Source organism: Salvia hispanica, chromosome 6 (assembly GCF_023119035.1).
Source record: "Salvia hispanica cultivar TCC Black 2014 chromosome 6, UniMelb_Shisp_WGS_1.0, whole genome shotgun sequence".
NCBI classification, from domain to species: domain Eukaryota; kingdom Viridiplantae; phylum Streptophyta; class Magnoliopsida; order Lamiales; family Lamiaceae; genus Salvia; species Salvia hispanica.
This window is the reverse complement of record NC_062970.1, coordinates 6,953,315-6,971,694: the sequence shown is the minus strand read 5'-3', so window position 1 is coordinate 6,971,694 and position 18,380 is coordinate 6,953,315. Positions and strand designations below refer to the sequence as shown.

General features: G+C 38.9%; 3 protein-coding genes across 3 annotated transcripts; 1 reads left to right on the top strand and 2 right to left on the bottom strand.

Moving 5' to 3' along the window:
- Positions 1-220: 220 nt before the first annotated feature.
- LOC125196300 lies at positions 221-7,808 on the bottom strand. Its single transcript, XM_048094755.1, has 16 exons — positions 7,564-7,808; positions 7,033-7,203; positions 6,793-6,912; positions 6,600-6,716; positions 6,137-6,289; positions 5,644-5,781; positions 5,179-5,310; positions 4,820-4,969; positions 4,573-4,710; positions 4,359-4,505; positions 2,926-3,169; positions 2,471-2,600; positions 2,092-2,397; positions 1,252-1,359; positions 744-1,169; positions 221-433 (listed from the first exon to the last, which is right to left on the bottom strand). The coding sequence occupies exons 2-15, from the start codon at positions 7,199-7,201 to the stop codon at positions 765-767; spliced, it is 2,457 nt and encodes an 818-aa protein (XP_047950712.1). The 5' UTR covers positions 7,202-7,203; positions 7,564-7,808; the 3' UTR covers positions 221-433; positions 744-764.
- Positions 7,809-8,735: 927 nt separating this feature from the next.
- LOC125194580 (F-box/kelch-repeat protein At3g06240-like) lies at positions 8,736-11,775 on the bottom strand. Its single transcript, XM_048092839.1, has 2 exons — positions 11,769-11,775; positions 8,736-10,048 (listed from the first exon to the last, which is right to left on the bottom strand). Exons 1-2 carry the CDS (start codon positions 11,773-11,775, stop codon positions 9,015-9,017), a joined length of 1,041 nt encoding a protein of 346 aa, XP_047948796.1. The 3' UTR covers positions 8,736-9,014.
- Positions 11,776-12,465: 690 nt separating this feature from the next.
- On the top strand, positions 12,466-13,295 carry LOC125196958. The gene is made up of 2 exons (XM_048095628.1): positions 12,466-12,626; positions 12,715-13,295. Exons 1-2 carry the CDS (start codon positions 12,516-12,518, stop codon positions 13,075-13,077), a joined length of 474 nt encoding a protein of 157 aa, XP_047951585.1. The 5' UTR covers positions 12,466-12,515; the 3' UTR covers positions 13,078-13,295.
- The last annotated feature ends 5,085 nt before the right edge of the window (positions 13,296-18,380 follow it).

Here is an 18,380-nt window from a genome sequence, read left to right as displayed (position 1 = left end):
TAAATTTTCATCAGTTGGATAGGAATATAGGATAAGTAACGAATTAAGAGGAATTTATCTTGATTAATTTTAATTGTTGTCGGCAAACATCAACTAAAACATTATGCATTTTTAAGTGAAGAACGTTTATGAGGAGGTCATGTAAACAATGAAAAAGTCTGGACCTGGACCAAACACTTGTGTTATAATTCTAATAAACATAATTGTTAAATTCAAGTAATGAGCTTAACTTTTCTTGATTAGCTTAAATGATCCTTCATATGATACATATCTTGAAATCCATGATGAGAATTTTCATTTGTAGTTGCCTTCTAGTACTACGTTCTATCACTACCAAAAGACTTTGAATATGTAAGGGAAAGAAAGTCAAATCTTTTTGACTGATGTAACAAATCATACTTGTGTATTTTCTCCTGCTGTCCGTGTTCCTCCCCTACAAAAAAAAAATCGCCATTTAGTGACAAAAATTTCCGTCACGAATAATCATATTAAACAATGTTAATGACGGACGTATTTCCGTCGCTAAAACTGTGTTGCATATTCATAAATTACTAACGGAATTTTCTGTCACTAATCTGACTTCTTGATCAATTATTTTCCAGTTTTAATCATTAATTTACCTGAATATTCAAATAAACCTCAATTTAATAACCAATAAACATTAAATCTAAAAAGCGTGATGACTAGGGATATAAGTTAGTAGTTAAAACAAGCAACAAAAGTATGATGTTCAAAAGACATACATTTTGTGATACATGGGTCAATCACATCCTTGAAGAAGAGTGGCTTGACTTGTGGGATTTCATGAGCTGCTTCACCATCTTTTGCATAACCGCAACATCATTTTCTATCTTGGTTCTTTTCTCACGATCGACATTTAATTCCTGATGTATTTCTTCTCGTAATTCTTCTCGTAATTCTTCCCGCAATTCTTCCCGCAATTCTTGGCGCAATTCCTCTCGTATTTCCGCTCGCACAGAAGGATCTAAGCCGGCTGAGGCATGAGCATTCATTCCTGTAGTTCGTTCTGACACGAGGCTTTCTGCCAGATTCCCAGTTCCAAACATCCTTTTCTTCTTATCGAGTTTACCTCCAAAAATATCATTGATAAAGATCTGGCTCAAATTTGCTTTATCACCCTGTGTTGCAGCAATCTCTCGCACTCTTGCCTAGTTATTGAGAAAAAAATTGTATTAACAAAAAAGAAGTAATATATATTTAAGTTGATGTTATATAACTAACTTTACTTACATCAATGTCTGCAGCCCTCTTTGATGTATAGGAGCCATCCTTGAACATGTGTGTGTCATGGAACGCCTCATACACACAATCCATCACCGAGACTCCCCTCTCGGCCGCCTATTTATTAAAGTATCGGGAGTTAGCTATTAAGAATTACTACTATAAAAAAAGATGTTTGGTCTGATTGTATTAACATAAATCCTAATTTCCCGAATCATCCTAGTGGCTAAACTAATGGAGAAGAAGGTAAAAGACACCAACTGTAACATTCGCAATTAAATCTGATTGTATCAACATAAATCTGATTTCCAGAATCATCTCAGTTGCTAAACTAATGGAGAAGAAGGTATAATACGCCAAGTTGCTATAATAATGGAAAAGAAGGTAAAAGACACCAACTGTAACATTCACAACAATCAACATAAAACTGGTTTTATGTTTTGAACTAGAAATATATAAGATTTATATTACTCCCTCCATCTCATAAAAATATGGATATTTGGGGCGGCACGAGAATTAATGCATAATTGGTAAAGTAAGAAAGATGAGAAGGGTAGTTAAAATAGTGTTAGTGGATAGTGGGACCTACATTTTTATTAGTGTTTAATGGTGGGCCCTAGTGGTATAAGTTGTAAATAATTAATGTATTCCATAAATGGAAATGAACTATTTTTATGGGACGAAGGGAGTACTATTTAGTTTTGGATCCAACATGCACGCCTAAATGTAATCTTGTAGATTGTAATGAATCTAACATGCATGCCTCAATGTATGGTGAAACAACTCATAGGCACGCTATTAGAGAAAACTATCTAATTTCTCGATCATATATAAATATATAACACTTACCTTCCGCATAGCTCTCTCCTCGATAGACAACGACCCACCTCGTTGCTTCCTTATTCCGGTGCCAGGACCATCTGGTTCGGACATTCTTGCCTTCTTTGCTGCTTCGGACTTCTCAATAACTTTTGGATCTTTCCAGTGGTTTATCAATCCACTCCACATCTCCGGAGGTACGTAAGTTGGCCGGGATTTTCCGTCTGTGTAAATCTTCTTCAAGTAACTAATAAAACCCGAGTATCTTTTTGCAGCTTTATCATCCCACATCTTCTTCACCTCATGCTCCCAATCGGAAGGCCATGAAAATGCATTCTGTAAAAAGATGAAATATTTGGATATTAGTGCAAGTCAAAACAATCTTCTATGTAATTAAAAGTATACTTACCCGAAATTCTTTATAATACTCATCTTTTTGCTTCTGAGATACTAATTTCCAAGTAAAACCAGTGACATTTGGAAGCCGTTGGAAAGAAGAGGTGATCTCCCTTGAGATCCGATGATGAGCGCATATTTTCCTATAAAATCCAAATATTAGAGATTAATCGATATATAATGCTAAATTAATACTCCCTCCGTCCCACTTTAGGAGTCCCGGTTGAGTTCGGCACGGGTTTTAAGAAATACAAAGGAAAGTTGGTGAAAAAAGATAGTGGAATGTGGGTCCTACTTTTATATATTAGTTTTATAATAAAATGTGAGTGGAAAAAGGTGAGTGGAATGTGGGGCCTATTACCAATTATGGAATATTCCAACCGGGACTCCTAAAGTGGGACACCCAAAAGTAGTAAACCGAGACTCCTAAAGTGGGACGGAGGGAGTAATTAGTAACTAATAACAAACCCTGTATCGGGATTCATCCGAAGTGGCGTCCGACCATCAAACATAGCAAGAGGTCCTTCCTCGACACCCTCCTCCCTATCAACATTCTCCCCCCTATCAACACCCTCCTCCTTATCAACATTCTCCCCCCTATCAACAGATGATGTCCCATCCGATGTCTGCGTTTGAAGCGATCCTGTGCGAAATGAGTTGGTATTCTGCCCACTACCGATACTAATGGCACGATGCACACAGTGATCCATATCTAAGTCAAGTAATGAAAAGTTAGTGCAAAATATGTCAATCATTTTCAATATTTGCATTATTAGAATAAATTAATAAACTTACAAAAATCAACCTTATCATATATCATCATCATTGTCATAGTGTGACCTATATCCATTAACAACATATCCATGATATGTATTCACCTTTAATAAAGGCCCTTTTGCTAGGTCAAATATATTTGTTCTCGTCAAAGAGGATATGGCTTCTTCCTAATCCTACCTTTGAACCAATCAACAAATTATGCATATATCATATCTCCTAAATCAGAATCTAATAGCAGCAGCAAACCGTCACTGTTCTGTGTAGTGAGGGGTCACCTTCTATCACTAATGCACTCAGTAATATGTGCTTTTTTTGTAGAGCTCTATTTCGTCCTCGTCGAGTAATCCATTATTTACTCTTCTTCGTGCAGTTGATCTTGGGCCGGCAATAGACGGTAGTGGGCGGCGCAGCTGGGGTTGATTTTGGGTGAGACTTGAGAGAGAAGAAGAATATTTAGGATTTGCGTTCTAATTTTTAACTTGATCTCTGTTTAATTCAAATATGGCCGGGTTATGTGGGTAAATGGGGGTTAGGTGGGTAAACGGGTCGGGCTACGCAGGTGATTTGGCTGGGTTATGGGTACATGGGCTGAAAAGTCAAAATTGAAGCTAAAAAGTCAAAATTGAGTGTCATGGCAGCTATGGCGGCACCATGGTGGTCGCCATAAATCGGCATGGTGATGGTGTTTCCATTTCAAACCGCCATGACATAGCGCCATGGCCACTATTTGACAACATAGACGAGTCGTAACTACAAACTAAATGCTATATCATGAATATATATAAAATGATCACAAAGTAGCAAGTAAATTTCTCCACTAATGCTAAATGAACGTAAATGTAAAGTAACTACTAAAAACATGGGATACTAAATGAAGTTTTGACTTTGAATAGCAATTTGAGCAGCGCTTATCATTTCTTCTTCCTGTTGCGGATGATAAATAGCCTATGTTGAAGATGGTGAGTTCAAATTCCATCTATCTATTCATTAGTGAAAGCAGGATTACCATTTTCATATTTAAACCACAAGTTTTATAGATTTAATACTCTTTAACTCACAAATAAGTGCAACTGTGTTAGTCCTACTTTACGTTGATTGAAACTTCTATAAACTAGATAACTAACCTTGTTGATCTTTAGTTTGCTGAGTTGTTAGAAACTCTGGTACTTCTTCATTTTGGTGCTGTCTATCTCTTTCGCTTTGGTCCTCGTCTCGTAATATGTTATGCCCACTTTGGTTTGTAGTTGCCTTCCAAGTTCTAGAAGCCATAACTGTAGAAACAAAAGTACATCTTATGAGCAAGAAAATCTTAAGACAAAAAAAAAAGATCTTCCTCACCTGAAGCTTGATGACTGACTTGCGGCTGTAGTTGTTTACTATTCTGTGGCTGCCCATTTTCCTTCATTTGGTTCTTATCTTGATATCCAGAACGGGAATTTAGATCTGTAATTGCTCTGAGAGTACTAGGAGCCATCACTGGAGGAAAATGAGAGCTAATTAGCTCATGTAGCCATGACAAACGATGTAAAAAGATGTAATCCAAGTTCGGTCATTTATGTTACTAACAAATCAAACCGAAACTTACAGAACTTTAATGCATTTTCAACTTCTTGGGTGAATTCCAAGTTTGGCTGTTCATTTCCTTGCTGCCCATGTTCCTCTATTTCATCCCTATCGGAAAATCCTTGATTTAATTTTCTTTTCGCATTCGATCTTCGAGTACTGGAGGCCATTACTGCAAATGAAATGATAAGTATGATTTATGAATAAGACAATCACCATGATAGCAATAAGTAGCACTTCTCTACTGCTACTTGTACATAACATGTAGGCAGTTGACTACTTGTCATTGAAGTTTTGAATAGTAACAATATATACCCATCGATGTTTTCCTAGTTAAGCTACTATTCTATACTTTTAGTTGAAGACAATAAATTAGATTACCTCGTTGAGTCCTTTGTAAGTCTGGTTGTTCTTCATTTTGGTGATGTCTATCTACTTCCATTTGGATCTCATCTTGTAGTCTGTGACGCACAACGTGGCTTCCAGTTGCCTTCCTAGTTGTTGGAGTAATGACTGTAAAAAGAGAAGTATCTCTATAAGGGAGAAACTGGTATATCATAAACAGGACTAAAAACAAAAGAATTCATGATCTTTAGCTGTTATTTCCATTTAAATTTTAATAATATCATTAACAGATCTTTGAAATTCCATACGAGGCCTGTAAATCCAGAAAATTTAGAGTGAAATTAAACCAGAATTTGAAGACTGACAGAATGATCATATTACAAATATTAGGAGTTGGGTTTCATAGTTCCAAATATATAGGGTCATGCAGTCGGACATCAAATTGCAACAAAGTGTACGACATTAAATCACCAAAAGCACCAAAAGCGTAATTTTCCTCACAAGAAGCTTGTTCACTGATTGGTGGCCGAATTTGTCCTCTATTTCTCCATTGCCCATTCTCCTGCCTTTGACGATTATCTTGAAATGCACTATGGGAGTTTCGATTGGTAGTTGTTCTTCGAGAACCAGAAGCCGTCACTACCAAAAAACAGACACTTCATTAATTATTAATGCACTGTAATTGTAAGAGTACCAATTGATAAGAACTACTCCCTCCGTCCGCCATTAGGAGTCCCATTTCTTGGCGACACAAGATTTAAGAGATGTTAAGAAAAGTGGGTGGAAAAAAGTTAGTGGAATATGGGTCCCACTTGTATATATTAGTTTAAAATGAAATGTGAGTGGAATGTGGGACCCTATTATGGTAGAAGTGAATTGGGATTCCTATTCACGGACGGACTAAAATGGAAAAACGGGACTCCTATTCGCGGACGGAGGGAATAGTCAAGTAGATTAACTAACTCCTATAATAACACATTCAACTAACACTCACAGATCTGTAATGCATTTTTAAGTGCATCAGTTACTTCCAAGTTTGTAAACTGTTCGTTTTCTTGCCATCTATGTTCCTCCATTTCACCCTCCTCTAGATACCCATGATTTAGACTTCTATTTACAGTTGATCTTTGGGACCTGGGAGCCGTTTCTGCAAACATAAGTTGTAGATGAATACATCAATGAAGAAAATAGCAACACATAACTCGTCTGTATGGATAAATCTACATAAATAATGATGACCCATTAACAAATTCACAAAAAGAATTGGATTAAACCATCTTCTGAAGTCCATGAATCCAACCTGATACGTAATATGGTTGGGCCTTTGATGTAGGTATATTATTAACAAATCAAATCAAAGTAAGTTTCATTTAATATCCTTGCATGCCCTCTTTTTTAATACTAGGTGTACATAATATAACTAATCATATCATTTGTAATTGTAACTAAAACATAACCTTGGTTTCGGTATTCTTCATCATTCTGAATCTCATGTTCTTCATTTAGATTCGTTTCTTCCAGCCCCCGATACCCACTTTGGTTTCTAGTTGTTCCCCGAGTAGTATGAACCGCCACTGATTCAAAAAAAAGAATTAAACAAAGTAGTCTAGTATACGCTATGAAATTTAAGTTCAACTACTGCTAGTGAACCTTTCCCGATAGCAGCTCGTGGCTGCAGTTGTTGCTGATTATCCATCATTTGCAGCCTATCAAGAATCCCAGAACGGGCAGTACGACTGGCAGTTGCACTTCGAGTGCTACGAGCCGTTACTATAAAAGGAAACAAGATGAATAATTAGTGCACTAAATTTGAAAAGGCAAGCAAAACTCTACCTTATAAGTAACAAATTAAACCAATACTTAGTAGTTTAATACATATAAAAAATTAACCTTGCTTCTGAATTGGCTGTTGATTGACTTCCAAGTCTGGTTCTTGTTCGTTTTGTTGATGCTCATGCTCCTCCGTTCCACCCCCATCCCGTGATACAAGACTTGATCTTCTTTTCTTCACTGCTGGTTTTGATCTTTTCGCTACTGGTTTCCGAGTCTTGGGTGCCATCACTTTCAAGAAAAATGTAGGTTTTTTAGCAAAGATACAATGATCACAGCATTAGCAGGCCACAACTCTTCTCTTGCTAAATGTACCATCAAAACGACATGCAATGAGATTAATTTATCCGTGACAATTTTCATTTATTTCCAAATACTCAACTCTCCCACGGAATTACAATTGAATGAATAAGTTGAATATCGTGTTCTCAAGTTAAACAACTAATCAAACACTTGCAATTTCAACTTTTTGACAATGTAACGAGTAAACAACGAGTCAAAGAAAATTAAAATTAGGGACCAAATTGATCGGAAATCAGTAAGGCGACTACATAAAAACTAAATAGAGCAGAGGAAAAGCGAATTATATACCTCGAATTTCAAGAAATCTCCGAAATTTTTAGAAGACAGTGAGCTTCTGGGAAGCTACCAGGGCTTCTTGATCGGCTTATTTCCCCAAATCAGCCAGTAAAATGGAATAGCTCCCCGATTCAACTCAATGCTTGATTGATTGAAGCAAAGCTTGTCTAGGTTTTGTTGGGTCCCAAACGTTGAAGAGAGATGTTGGGAATGATTTTTGGAGCGATTGTACCGCGACCCAATAACGACGTCGTATCGAAGATGTAGCCAATGCATTAATTCATCCGGAAGACGACGCCGTATCTTGGAGTCTCATTCTCAATGAGATTCTTGTGTTTCAATATGTGTAAATATATAAATTTATTTATAAAAAACGTGGAGATGTATAGAAAAATAAGTTTTCATATGGCTGCAAAATAAATCTCTCTTTAGTCTAAGTCTAGGAAATCGAGCGTGCTCATCATAAGTTGAAGGTGTCTAAATTAAATCCAAAAAGAAAACTTATATATTCTTTTTAGTTTGTAAATATATATACTTATAAATTCTTTTTAGTTTGTAAATATATATACTTTTGTTGGGCTCGTGATGTATTATAGGAGTCTCATTTTCCCATTTTAGTCCGTCGGCGAATAGAAGTTCCGGTTCATTTCTACATATTCACATTCCACCGACATGTTATACTCAATATTACATTTAAAACTATATATGCAAGTGATACTCATATTTCACTAATTTTTTCCCCAATTTTTCTTTAAATTTCTTAAAACTCGTGCCGTCAAAAAATGAAATACCGAATGAAATATTTCTTTATGGCCGGTGACTCGGTGGTGCTGAGAAAATTGCTAGTATCTCTGAATTTGACACATGCCCACAACTGCAATACAAAAAAAATAATTGAATTCAGTTTCTAATTAAGTAAAATATAATAATCACATAACTTATATAGGAAATCTCTTTTATTTATTTAAGATTCAGTAATCAATTACGTTTGAGAGATTATTACAAGAACATGAAATAAAATTCTCCCTAAGGTTTTGAAGCTAAGCCCAAATAAGTTATTAGTATTGAGGTATATTAGTAGTAGGAGTACAAAAAATGAAACCAGTAAGTTAGTAGTAGTACAAAAATTGAAACCTTGAATATTCTCACGGAATCCTAATCGTCTGATCATTTTATCTAGTACAAGTATTAATTAATTGCATTAAAGAAAAAAATATTCAATTTGATATCTAATGACAAATATGTCAGAAACCAAAGTGAAACAGACACTGATCAAGATTGGGATGTTTGTTTTCTAAGTGCAACAACAAGACTACTGCAGTTCACTATAGCAATTTGTCCATTCCATACACTGCATTAATCTATTAACGATAGACATGAGCAACAGATACAACCAAGCAAAAGATTTACAGTGGATTCATCACTTTGTCGAATGAAATCACGTATTTACATTCCCCCTCGTGTCAAGCAGGCGAGACGAGGCTGTGAAGAAAGACACCTCCGTCCACAAACACAGCCGGAACTCCATCAACAACCATCTCCCTAAACGACTTCCCCTTCGCATTGTAAACCACCAAACTCTCCCCCTCAGTCACCAACACAACCTCCTCATCTCCATCAAAACACAGAGGCTTAATCACATCAAATTCACACTCTCCCTCAATGCTGAATCTCCTCCAAGATTCTCCCACACCATACTCTTTCATAACCCAAACACGCGTTATATCTCTCAGAGCATCAACCAAACAAAGGCAACCACCAAGAACCACGAGCTTATAAAACACCAGCTTCTCCACATCAACATCTTTTGGAGCAGGCATTTCGTCGAACACCTCTCGTGCCAAATCGAAACCAGCAATTACAGAGGCATAGCCCTCTTCCCGGCTACTCGCCAGCCAATGAATCTTGCCACTCACAAAGGCCCCGCAATCAAGATGAGGAACGGCGTGATCGTAAGGCGAATTATCAGCTCTTCTCCAAACGCCACTCCCAACAGAATACACGTCAACAAATGTATCGGCGCAATCCGGATTATACTCGTTGTCGGTGTCCCAATACGAAAGCGCCACAATTTTGTAATCGTCGCTGATCGCATCATGCCCTAATCCATACATGCTAAAGCTCTCACCTTTGGTCAAAGCAAGCGGTGAATCGGTTATTTCGATCAGCTGCAGAGTGATGGGATTAACTAGAAGCTTCCGATCTTCGTCGTCAACCAGCAATACTAATCCATCACAAGATCCGGCAAACTCTGTGATGTTTTGCGGCGATTGGAGCTTGCTTGAGACAGCGCCGTCAACGGCGGCGGCGGAGTGGACTGAGCCGGAGGGGGCTATGAGAATGAGATTTTCTTGAGGGGGGCTGCGGATGAGGTGAGATTTGATGAACTGAGGGGAGGAGAGCAGAATTTGCCATGTTTTCGCTAAGCATCTGCATTTTCCAGATTTCTTGGGGTAAGTCGGGTGTCGCCATAAATCCCTAATTTTGAGCAAGATTTCTGTATTTTGAGCAAAATTACGCACTTTAAAAAATTACTCCACTAATGACTTTTTTGACATGATGATTGTTTTTAGTTTTTTACGTTTTACATTCAAATACTGTGGGTGTGCGTGTATGTTTTGATCTTGATATGATATGGAGTATTGTCGTATTCAATTCAAGTAGTAGTATGGGCCAGAATAAGTAGATAAGTGGGCTTCTCAACAGAGTTGGCTTTGGTAGATGTGGTTCAGGTCACTTTTTTAACCAATTGGCTCAGTATTGGGATGCATGGGCCAGCCCGGACTATGGGCTGTTAGTTTCAGTTTGTAGCCCATAACTGTTGGCCTACTGTCAAACAATCAAATATCAAATTCATATATTTGGGGCTTAATTTCAAGAGAGGAACGACTAAATACAAAGGAGATGGATACGAGGAATTGCTGCAGTGGTTGTTTGGGTGTCGACAATGTATTCTCGTGCTCAAGTCCGATAAGGAGGGTGCCTTCTCATACGCATGTTGTCAACACGGTGAAGAAGGAAGAAATAGTTAGTCAAGGAGAAAAGGCAGTCATAGCAGCAATGCCTAAGGCCAGTGTTGTTGTCAAGAAAGAAGAAATTGTCAAAGTGGAAGTGAATGCCTGAAGATTTATCTATCTATGTTTATATATGAAGATAATAAATTTGTCCCTACTATAATTTTGTCTGCCATTTTACCGCCTATTTCTCATTAGCTGAATCAGACCTTTTAATGTGCTACATACAACCACTCCTCTCATCCTTTAATTTCCCCTTCTTTTATCTCATAATAAAACATATCATTCCATCTCATAATCTATTGGGCTTTAATTTTTTATATCAAAACACTAATTTCATTAGTTTGGTCAAAGCAATTAATCTCCTTTTGGTCGACCCACACTTGTCGAATTAATTATCCGCAGAATCTATTGGTGGTATGACTATGCACTAGTCCCAACCAAATTTTCATCTCCAAGTTAAAGAATTTGGCCAAAAATTTCATGAAGTTTTTTTTTTCCCCCATTCTATTTATAAAAGAAAGAGACGAATGAATGCACTATGGACATGTCATGAAGGTGGATTATTGATATTATCATATTATCACTTTCATTTCGAGACAAAGACTTTGATAAGACATACATCCTTCACTTAGTACATAGTATTACTTCAATTTTGTGACTTACTACTATTAATTGCTCTTTCAATACTAGTATATTACTCCCTCCGTCCCGCTTTAGCAGTCCCATTGACTTTTTTGCACTCGTTTTATAAAAATGATAATAAATAGTTAACGTGGAGAAACAATAAAGTAAAAAAGAGAATAATGTAGATAAGACTTTCTCTATGTTATTCTCTTTTTTACTTTATTATTTCTCCACTTTAATTATTTATTATCATTTTTATAAAATGAGTGCAGAAAAGTCAATGGGACTGCTAAAGCGGGACGGGGGGAGTAGAAGTTTAGAACAGAATCATTCATCCTCACTTGGTCACGTGATGTATGCAGTACTTTTCCACAAGCTATGTAATGAGTCTATTGACTATGAATGAGTATTATACACTCATGCTAGTAAATACTACTACTACTTCTTTCTTTTTACTATTATTTTATCAGTGTTCCTGTAATAGAGCCAATGCTGTTGGAATATGTATGCTTCGACACAGCAGTAAGAAATTACCATTAATGCTCTTTGAAGGATCATTTAGCACTCAAAACATACTCTCCATTGTGTAACATTGAGAATGATACAGATTTTATTTACTAAAATTGTGCAACATTGAAAATTATAAGTATTACTACTATAAGGTAAAATTATAAAAAGATGTACTTAAAATGATAATTAGGTCCAACCTTTTAATGGTCAAATAGTACAAATACCTTAATTATTTTTTATAATACGAACGTCTCCTATTAATTAGTTGATAATATTATGATATAATCATCTATAAATTCAATTTATTCAATTTTGATTTGGAAGATGTTGATAAACTTCAAATTCATGACTTTTTTTTTATTACTATTAAATGATCAATTATGACTCCAAAGATTAAATGTCGGCAGTACACAAAATCGTATGGTAACATATAGGCTAGTTACAACTCAATGGTATATATATGGAGTAATAATTTAGTGATTCTCAATAAAAGTTAAGTTATTTCATATTTATAATTACAATTGGACGTTACTAATCTCTATAATATGTAGTAGTACTATTATTTAATAGTAATTAATTCGATTAAATTGAATGCATCGTATACCTAAATGCAATCAATTAGTGTATAGCTGTATTTATAATAAATTCAGTATATATTAAACGTAATTATAGTGTATCACATGCGTTTGCAATTTTAATTGTTTTGAAGAATTGCATGTGATATTAATTAAACAATTGTATATATATTTAGTAGGGCGCCCGCTCCTCCAACGGCCATTCCCACACTCTCTCTCCTCATCTCTCTGTTCCAAAATGGAGATTTTCACAACAAAATCAGTGCCCAACACTTCCCCCATTTTCCCCATTCCTCAACCTCAACACTTTACCGACTACGGCTTTGAACCTCAACTCGACTACTTTCAGGTTCTCTTTCTCTCTCTTATAAAAAAAATTTAAAAAAAAATCAAATCTTGCATCGAAATGACAATGTGGGGGTTGAATTTTATTGCAGGTTTTGGAAGAAGCTCGAAAGCAGAAGAGGGAGAGATCCATAGACCTCCATTTCAAGCTGCAGAAGCCCATCTCCAAAGACGAATCCTCCAAGAAAATCAAGAAGACCAAGAAGCGGTGGTGGCGCAACGCCCTTCACTTCTTCAAGCCTCCCAAAGTGGCGCCTCCGGTCGCCGACGGCCGCTGCTCAATCCACCGCATATCGAGCCCAATTTACATCACCGAGAGCAGGAGCGGCGCCTCCACACCTTACAGGAGGCACGGTGAGGCCGCGGGTGTCCCGTATTTCAGTCTCCGGGAGCTGAATGCGGCGGAATCCCACCGGATTTCTGTGGCGGAGATGCCAATTTACTTGGTCACGTGATGACTGACTTGAGCTTTTGTTTCAAGGAGATTTTTTTAGCTTTCCTATGTAACCTTTTTTGACTCGATTTGTTTATTTCAAGTTGGGAATGCCACTCTCTATTTATTTGCAGAGAGGAATTGTTGTTTAAAAAAATTAAGAGAAAAGAAGAAGAAGAATGTGATTGTAATATTGTATTGATTGGGAATGCAATTTGGCTGTGCTTGTTTTTTGCTAAATTGGGTCTTCAATTTGTGATTGTATTGATTGGGAAATGCAATTTGGTCGTGATGAATTTCTGCTAAATTGGATCTTTCGCTTATTAAATCACTAATCACCAAAATTAGTTGTTGATTGGAGTACTTTGTAGCGGTGTCCATGCATCTTTTATTAACTAAATTGGATTATTGGAGCATGAATCGAATTATTCAAACATCCAAACCACACATTTCAATTATTTTCATTTTGCTTGTCACGTTTAAACAATAGAGAAGAAACATCATATTAAATATGATTACAGTAGCCCAAAAGAAGAAGAAAATCTGGATCCAATTGCAAGAAAATTATTTTGGATCACTGACACCGTTTCATATAAGATGATATTTGGACATTGTATCCAATACTATTGAGTGCTCTTTAGTAAACGGGGGATGGGGTTTTATTTGGTGAGCGATCCCAACTGTTAGAGTTTATACATTCTTGTAGGTCTCTATATAGTACTTCTGCAACTTGCAAATTTTCTTTTCCCATGGTTTTTGATTGGGTGTCTAATTTCCCAACCGTTCTTTTAGAGCATCCGCAATGGTGTTTAGGCCAGCCATAGGCCAGCAATTCTCTCCCCTGCCACGTCAGCAACACTAAAAAAACCACCTGCCACATCAGATTTAGACCAGCCATAGGCCAGCCGCAATAAAAATAATTCAAATTATACTACATTTACGGAATTAAAATTACGATTAAAATACGGAATTAAATTTACGACACATATACGGGAAAAATAATCCATTCCATTAAAAAAAAATTACAAAGATTTAAATAAAAAAGTACATGATTTTTTTTAAAAAAAAAGGGCTTCAACACACGAGCCCCGCCACTCTACTCCTCATCGCCGCCGATCGGAGCCTCCACAATGGCGGCTAGCTTGATCGGCTAAGCGCTTCGGCCCGGCGACAAGCGATCGGGCCTTCGCGCCTTACGCCGATCCGCTGTGCCGAAATCGCCCTCGCCGATTACGATGGTTCGGGTAGCCGATCGGCTAGCGCTGACGAATCGGCTAGCCGGTCGCTAGCCGACCATTGCGGATGCTCTTATGAAGGAGCGTGGAGGTCCATTTTTTCAATCAATATTTGACATTAGGCTTACATATTTTGCTAGATCGTGTTTGTTTTACACTGTCAGTACTATATAATTAAGCATAAGATTGATTCAACAGTGTTACATTGTTAAGAGTCTTCCTCTCAACGTGATGCCGTTAACAATAGCACGAAGTCACGGGAGGCGAAATCCCGTCGACAACTAAGGTTTGCGATGATAAAATAAAGAAAACAGAAAAGTAGGTGAATTCTCGATGATTCTTTTATTAATTTCAGCGCCTATTTATAATCTAAGGACCCTAGGGTTGGTTGTTGGAATCTATGCCCGGTCAATGAACTTTGACCAATTATAATTTCAACGAGATATTTAATTTTGTGAAATTAAATAATATAGTGTCGATCTACGTTCGGAGTAGATGACCGTGGTATATTTATTTTCTCAAATCCGATTCCCGGTGAGTGAGAAATAATGGATTAAAGTTGTGCAAAATTGCAAACTTAATGAGCTATGAGAGAAGCTTAGGGAATAATTAAGAGAGTTAATTATCCCACATTGAAAGTTACAACCTTATTAAACTAGTATTTAATAAGAAGGATTATTACATGTAATAATTATAGTGGACTAAGATGGGCTGTAAGAGCCCACACGCGCGCGCCGCCCGCCCCGCCGCGAGCCGCGAGCCGCGAGCCCGAGCCCGAGCCCGCCCGTGCCCGTGCCCTTGTCCTTGGATCTTGGCAATTGGTCTTTGGGTTGGTCTTTGGGCTGTTCTTTGGGCCTGGTCGTGGGCTTGGTGCTTGGGCCTAGTTGCGGGCTTGGCCCAAGTCTAGTGGGTCTAGTTCTTTTTAGACCACCACCGTTTCCACGTCAGCGAGCCAAGCGGGATGCCACCTCGTCAGTATGACGCGGTAAGCCAACGTGGCTGACACGTGATAGTCCACGTCGTGAACGAATCTAGAAGCTTCTAGACTCAGCCTCTCTAGCTCTGAGCGCGTAACGGCTCCGCCCGAACGTTACAGCTCGTAACCGACGACCGTTACGGTCTAGCATTAATGACGGCCATTATGGCCGTTGACCCCCTGCAGTGGACCGAGCCTATAAATAGGCTAGCCATTCCATGCATTCTACACACATCAAACACTAGAAAGCATTCTGCATCATAAGCTCTCTCTCTCTGCATTGTTCTTCTGTCGAAGCTCTGCCCTCTCCTCCATCCAGTTCGCCGGAGCTCTGCTGATAGCGGTGCTGCTTCACCAGAGACGTAGCCGTTTTATCTTTGGGGACGAAACGCCAATCCGAAGAGCACTACCGGGGCGTATCTCGTCTTGCGGAAAGAGGCCTCCTCGACTCGGCTATTTCCTGTTTACAGTTTGTAGTTTCGAATTTCCATTTGTAATTTCGTTTCAGTTACTTTTCTTGTATTCCTTCTTGTAATCCCTAAATCTCCAACAATCGCAAGACGAGATATAACTTGCTTTTGAAGGGATCTGGACCTAAAACTGAAACTAAAACTTTCGAAACTATAATCACCTTTGCTGGAGATGTCGACTGAATCAAACACTGCCGCTTCCACCACTCCGGCCACCACCGCCGCCATCATTTCCTCCACCATGGCATCCACCACGATGATGCCAACTCCCGGGCTCTATCCATCTTCATCAACAACCCCTTGGGTGCATACTAATACCCAGGGGCTCACTGGTGGATCCACCTCGAGTGGGTCGGTTGGTTCCACATTTAGTGGTTCCTTCGGATCCTTTAATGGATCGAGTGTTGGGGCCTTCGGGTCTCACACGAATGCGGGGACCTTCGAGTCTCACGCGACTGCTGGGGCCTTCGGGTCTCATGCGAGTGTTGGAACCTTCGGGTTCAACACGGGCTTTGGCTCCTTCGGGACCAATGCGACCATGGCGGGCTCTACGCCCAACATGAATGGTGGGGGCTCTATGCCCAACCATGTTGTTGGCTCCTTCGGGGGCAACATGAATGGTTCCTTCCAAGGACCAAGTGCGGCACCTTTGGCACCTAGAATGATGCCACCCGCCGAAAAACCACCTAAATTTGGAGGAGCTGACTTCAAGAGGTGGTACCAAAAGATGTTGTTCTACTTGACAACATTGGGCATCGCCAACTTCCTCACGGAGAACGAGCCGCCCGCGCCAAGTGATCAAGAGACAAGTGTTGAGGTCATGGCGGACTATGAAGCATGGCGCAAAGGAGATTATCTTTGTAAAAATTTTATTCTAAGTGCATTAGATGATAGTTTGTACAATGTATACTCCCTTGTAACCACATCAAAAGAGATGTGGGAAAGCCTAGAAAAGAAGTATAGTATAGACAATGCTGCCGGTACGGAACATGTTGTAGTATCCAAGTTCATGGACTACAAAATGGTCGACTCTAGACCGGTCATGGAACAAGTTCAAGAGTTCCAAATGATCATCCACGGACTCGTGGCTGAAGGGATGAATTTGCCCGACAACTTTGTGCGGTGCATACTCATTGAGAAGCTTCCTCCTAGTTGGAAGGACTTCAAGCACTACCTCAAGCACAAGCGAAAGAAGATGAGTCTTGAAGACTTGATCGTGAAGCTGCGCATTGAAGCGGATGTGCGCAAGATCGATCAAAAGGCTAAGGGCTTTAGCCCACTTGATGCCAAAGCCAACTTGTTGGAGCGGGGCGGACCCTCCAACAAACGCCCCCGCCCAAATCAGAAAGACAAAGGGAAGGGCAAGCAGCCTGCAAAGAAATTTGAAGGCGAGTGCTACAAGTGTGGCAAAATTGGCCACTTTGCCAAAGACTGCCGCAGCAAGAAGAAGAAGCCGGCAGCCCACGTCGTTGAGAAAGAGTTCAAGGACTGGAATGAAGATGACCTCGTTGCCGTGGTCACTGAAGAAGTCAACATTGTTGACAACAAGGGCGGCTGGTACATCGACACCGGCGCTACTGCTCATGTTTGCTCCGATAGGAGCAAGTTTGCCTCCTACACTGCTGTTGAAGGGAGGAAGATCAACATGGGGAATCAAGCATCATCCGAGGTCCTCGGCATTGGCAACGTGATTCTCATGATGACGTCTGGCGTCACTATCACTTTGAAGGATGTGCTGCATGTCCCGGACATCCGCAAGAACCTAGTGTCAGGATCAATACTAGTTAATAAGGGGTTTAAACTTGTATTCGAGTCTGATAGGTTTGTTTTGTACAAGTTTGGGAAGTCCCTCGGAAAAGGTTATGTAACCGACGGACTTTTCAAGCTTAGTGTGGCTACACGCCTTGTTCCAAAGCCTTTGGCTAACAACAATAATAAAGCATCTACTTCCTCTTATTTGACCGAGTCTTCAAATTTGTGGCATTGTAGATTGGGACATGTAAATTCAAAAGCCGTTAAAAGATTGGTGAACTTAGATTTACTAAAGGCAATTGAAGTGGATAGCCAAGACAAATGTGAAATATGTCTTGAGGCTAAAATGACTAAGTTACCGTTTCACTCAGTTGAACGAAAAACAAAACCCCTTGAATTAATTCACACGGATGTATGTGATTTAAAGATGGTGCAAACTAGAGGTGGTAAAAAGTACTTTATCACTTTTATAGATGATTGCACAAGATATTGCTACATTTATCTTTTAAGAAGTAAAGATGAAGCAATTGAAGCGTTCAAAAATTATAAGAACGAAGTTGAGAATCAACTTGGTTGTAAAATCAAAGCGATTCGAAGTGATAGAGGAGGCGAGTATGTAGCCCCGTTTGAGGAGTTATGCAACGCAAGTGGTATAATTCATCAAACAACTGCTCCATACTCACCACAATCTAATGGTGTAGCAGAACGCAAAAATCGAACTCTAAAAGAGATGATGAATGCGTTGCTACTAAGTTCAGGATTACCCCAGAACATGTGGGGGGAGGCTATTTTGACAGCCAACTATATCCTAAACAAAATTCCACTCAAAGGAAAAGACATCACTCCTTATGAATTGTGGAAAGGTAGGAAACCATCCTACAAATACCTCAAA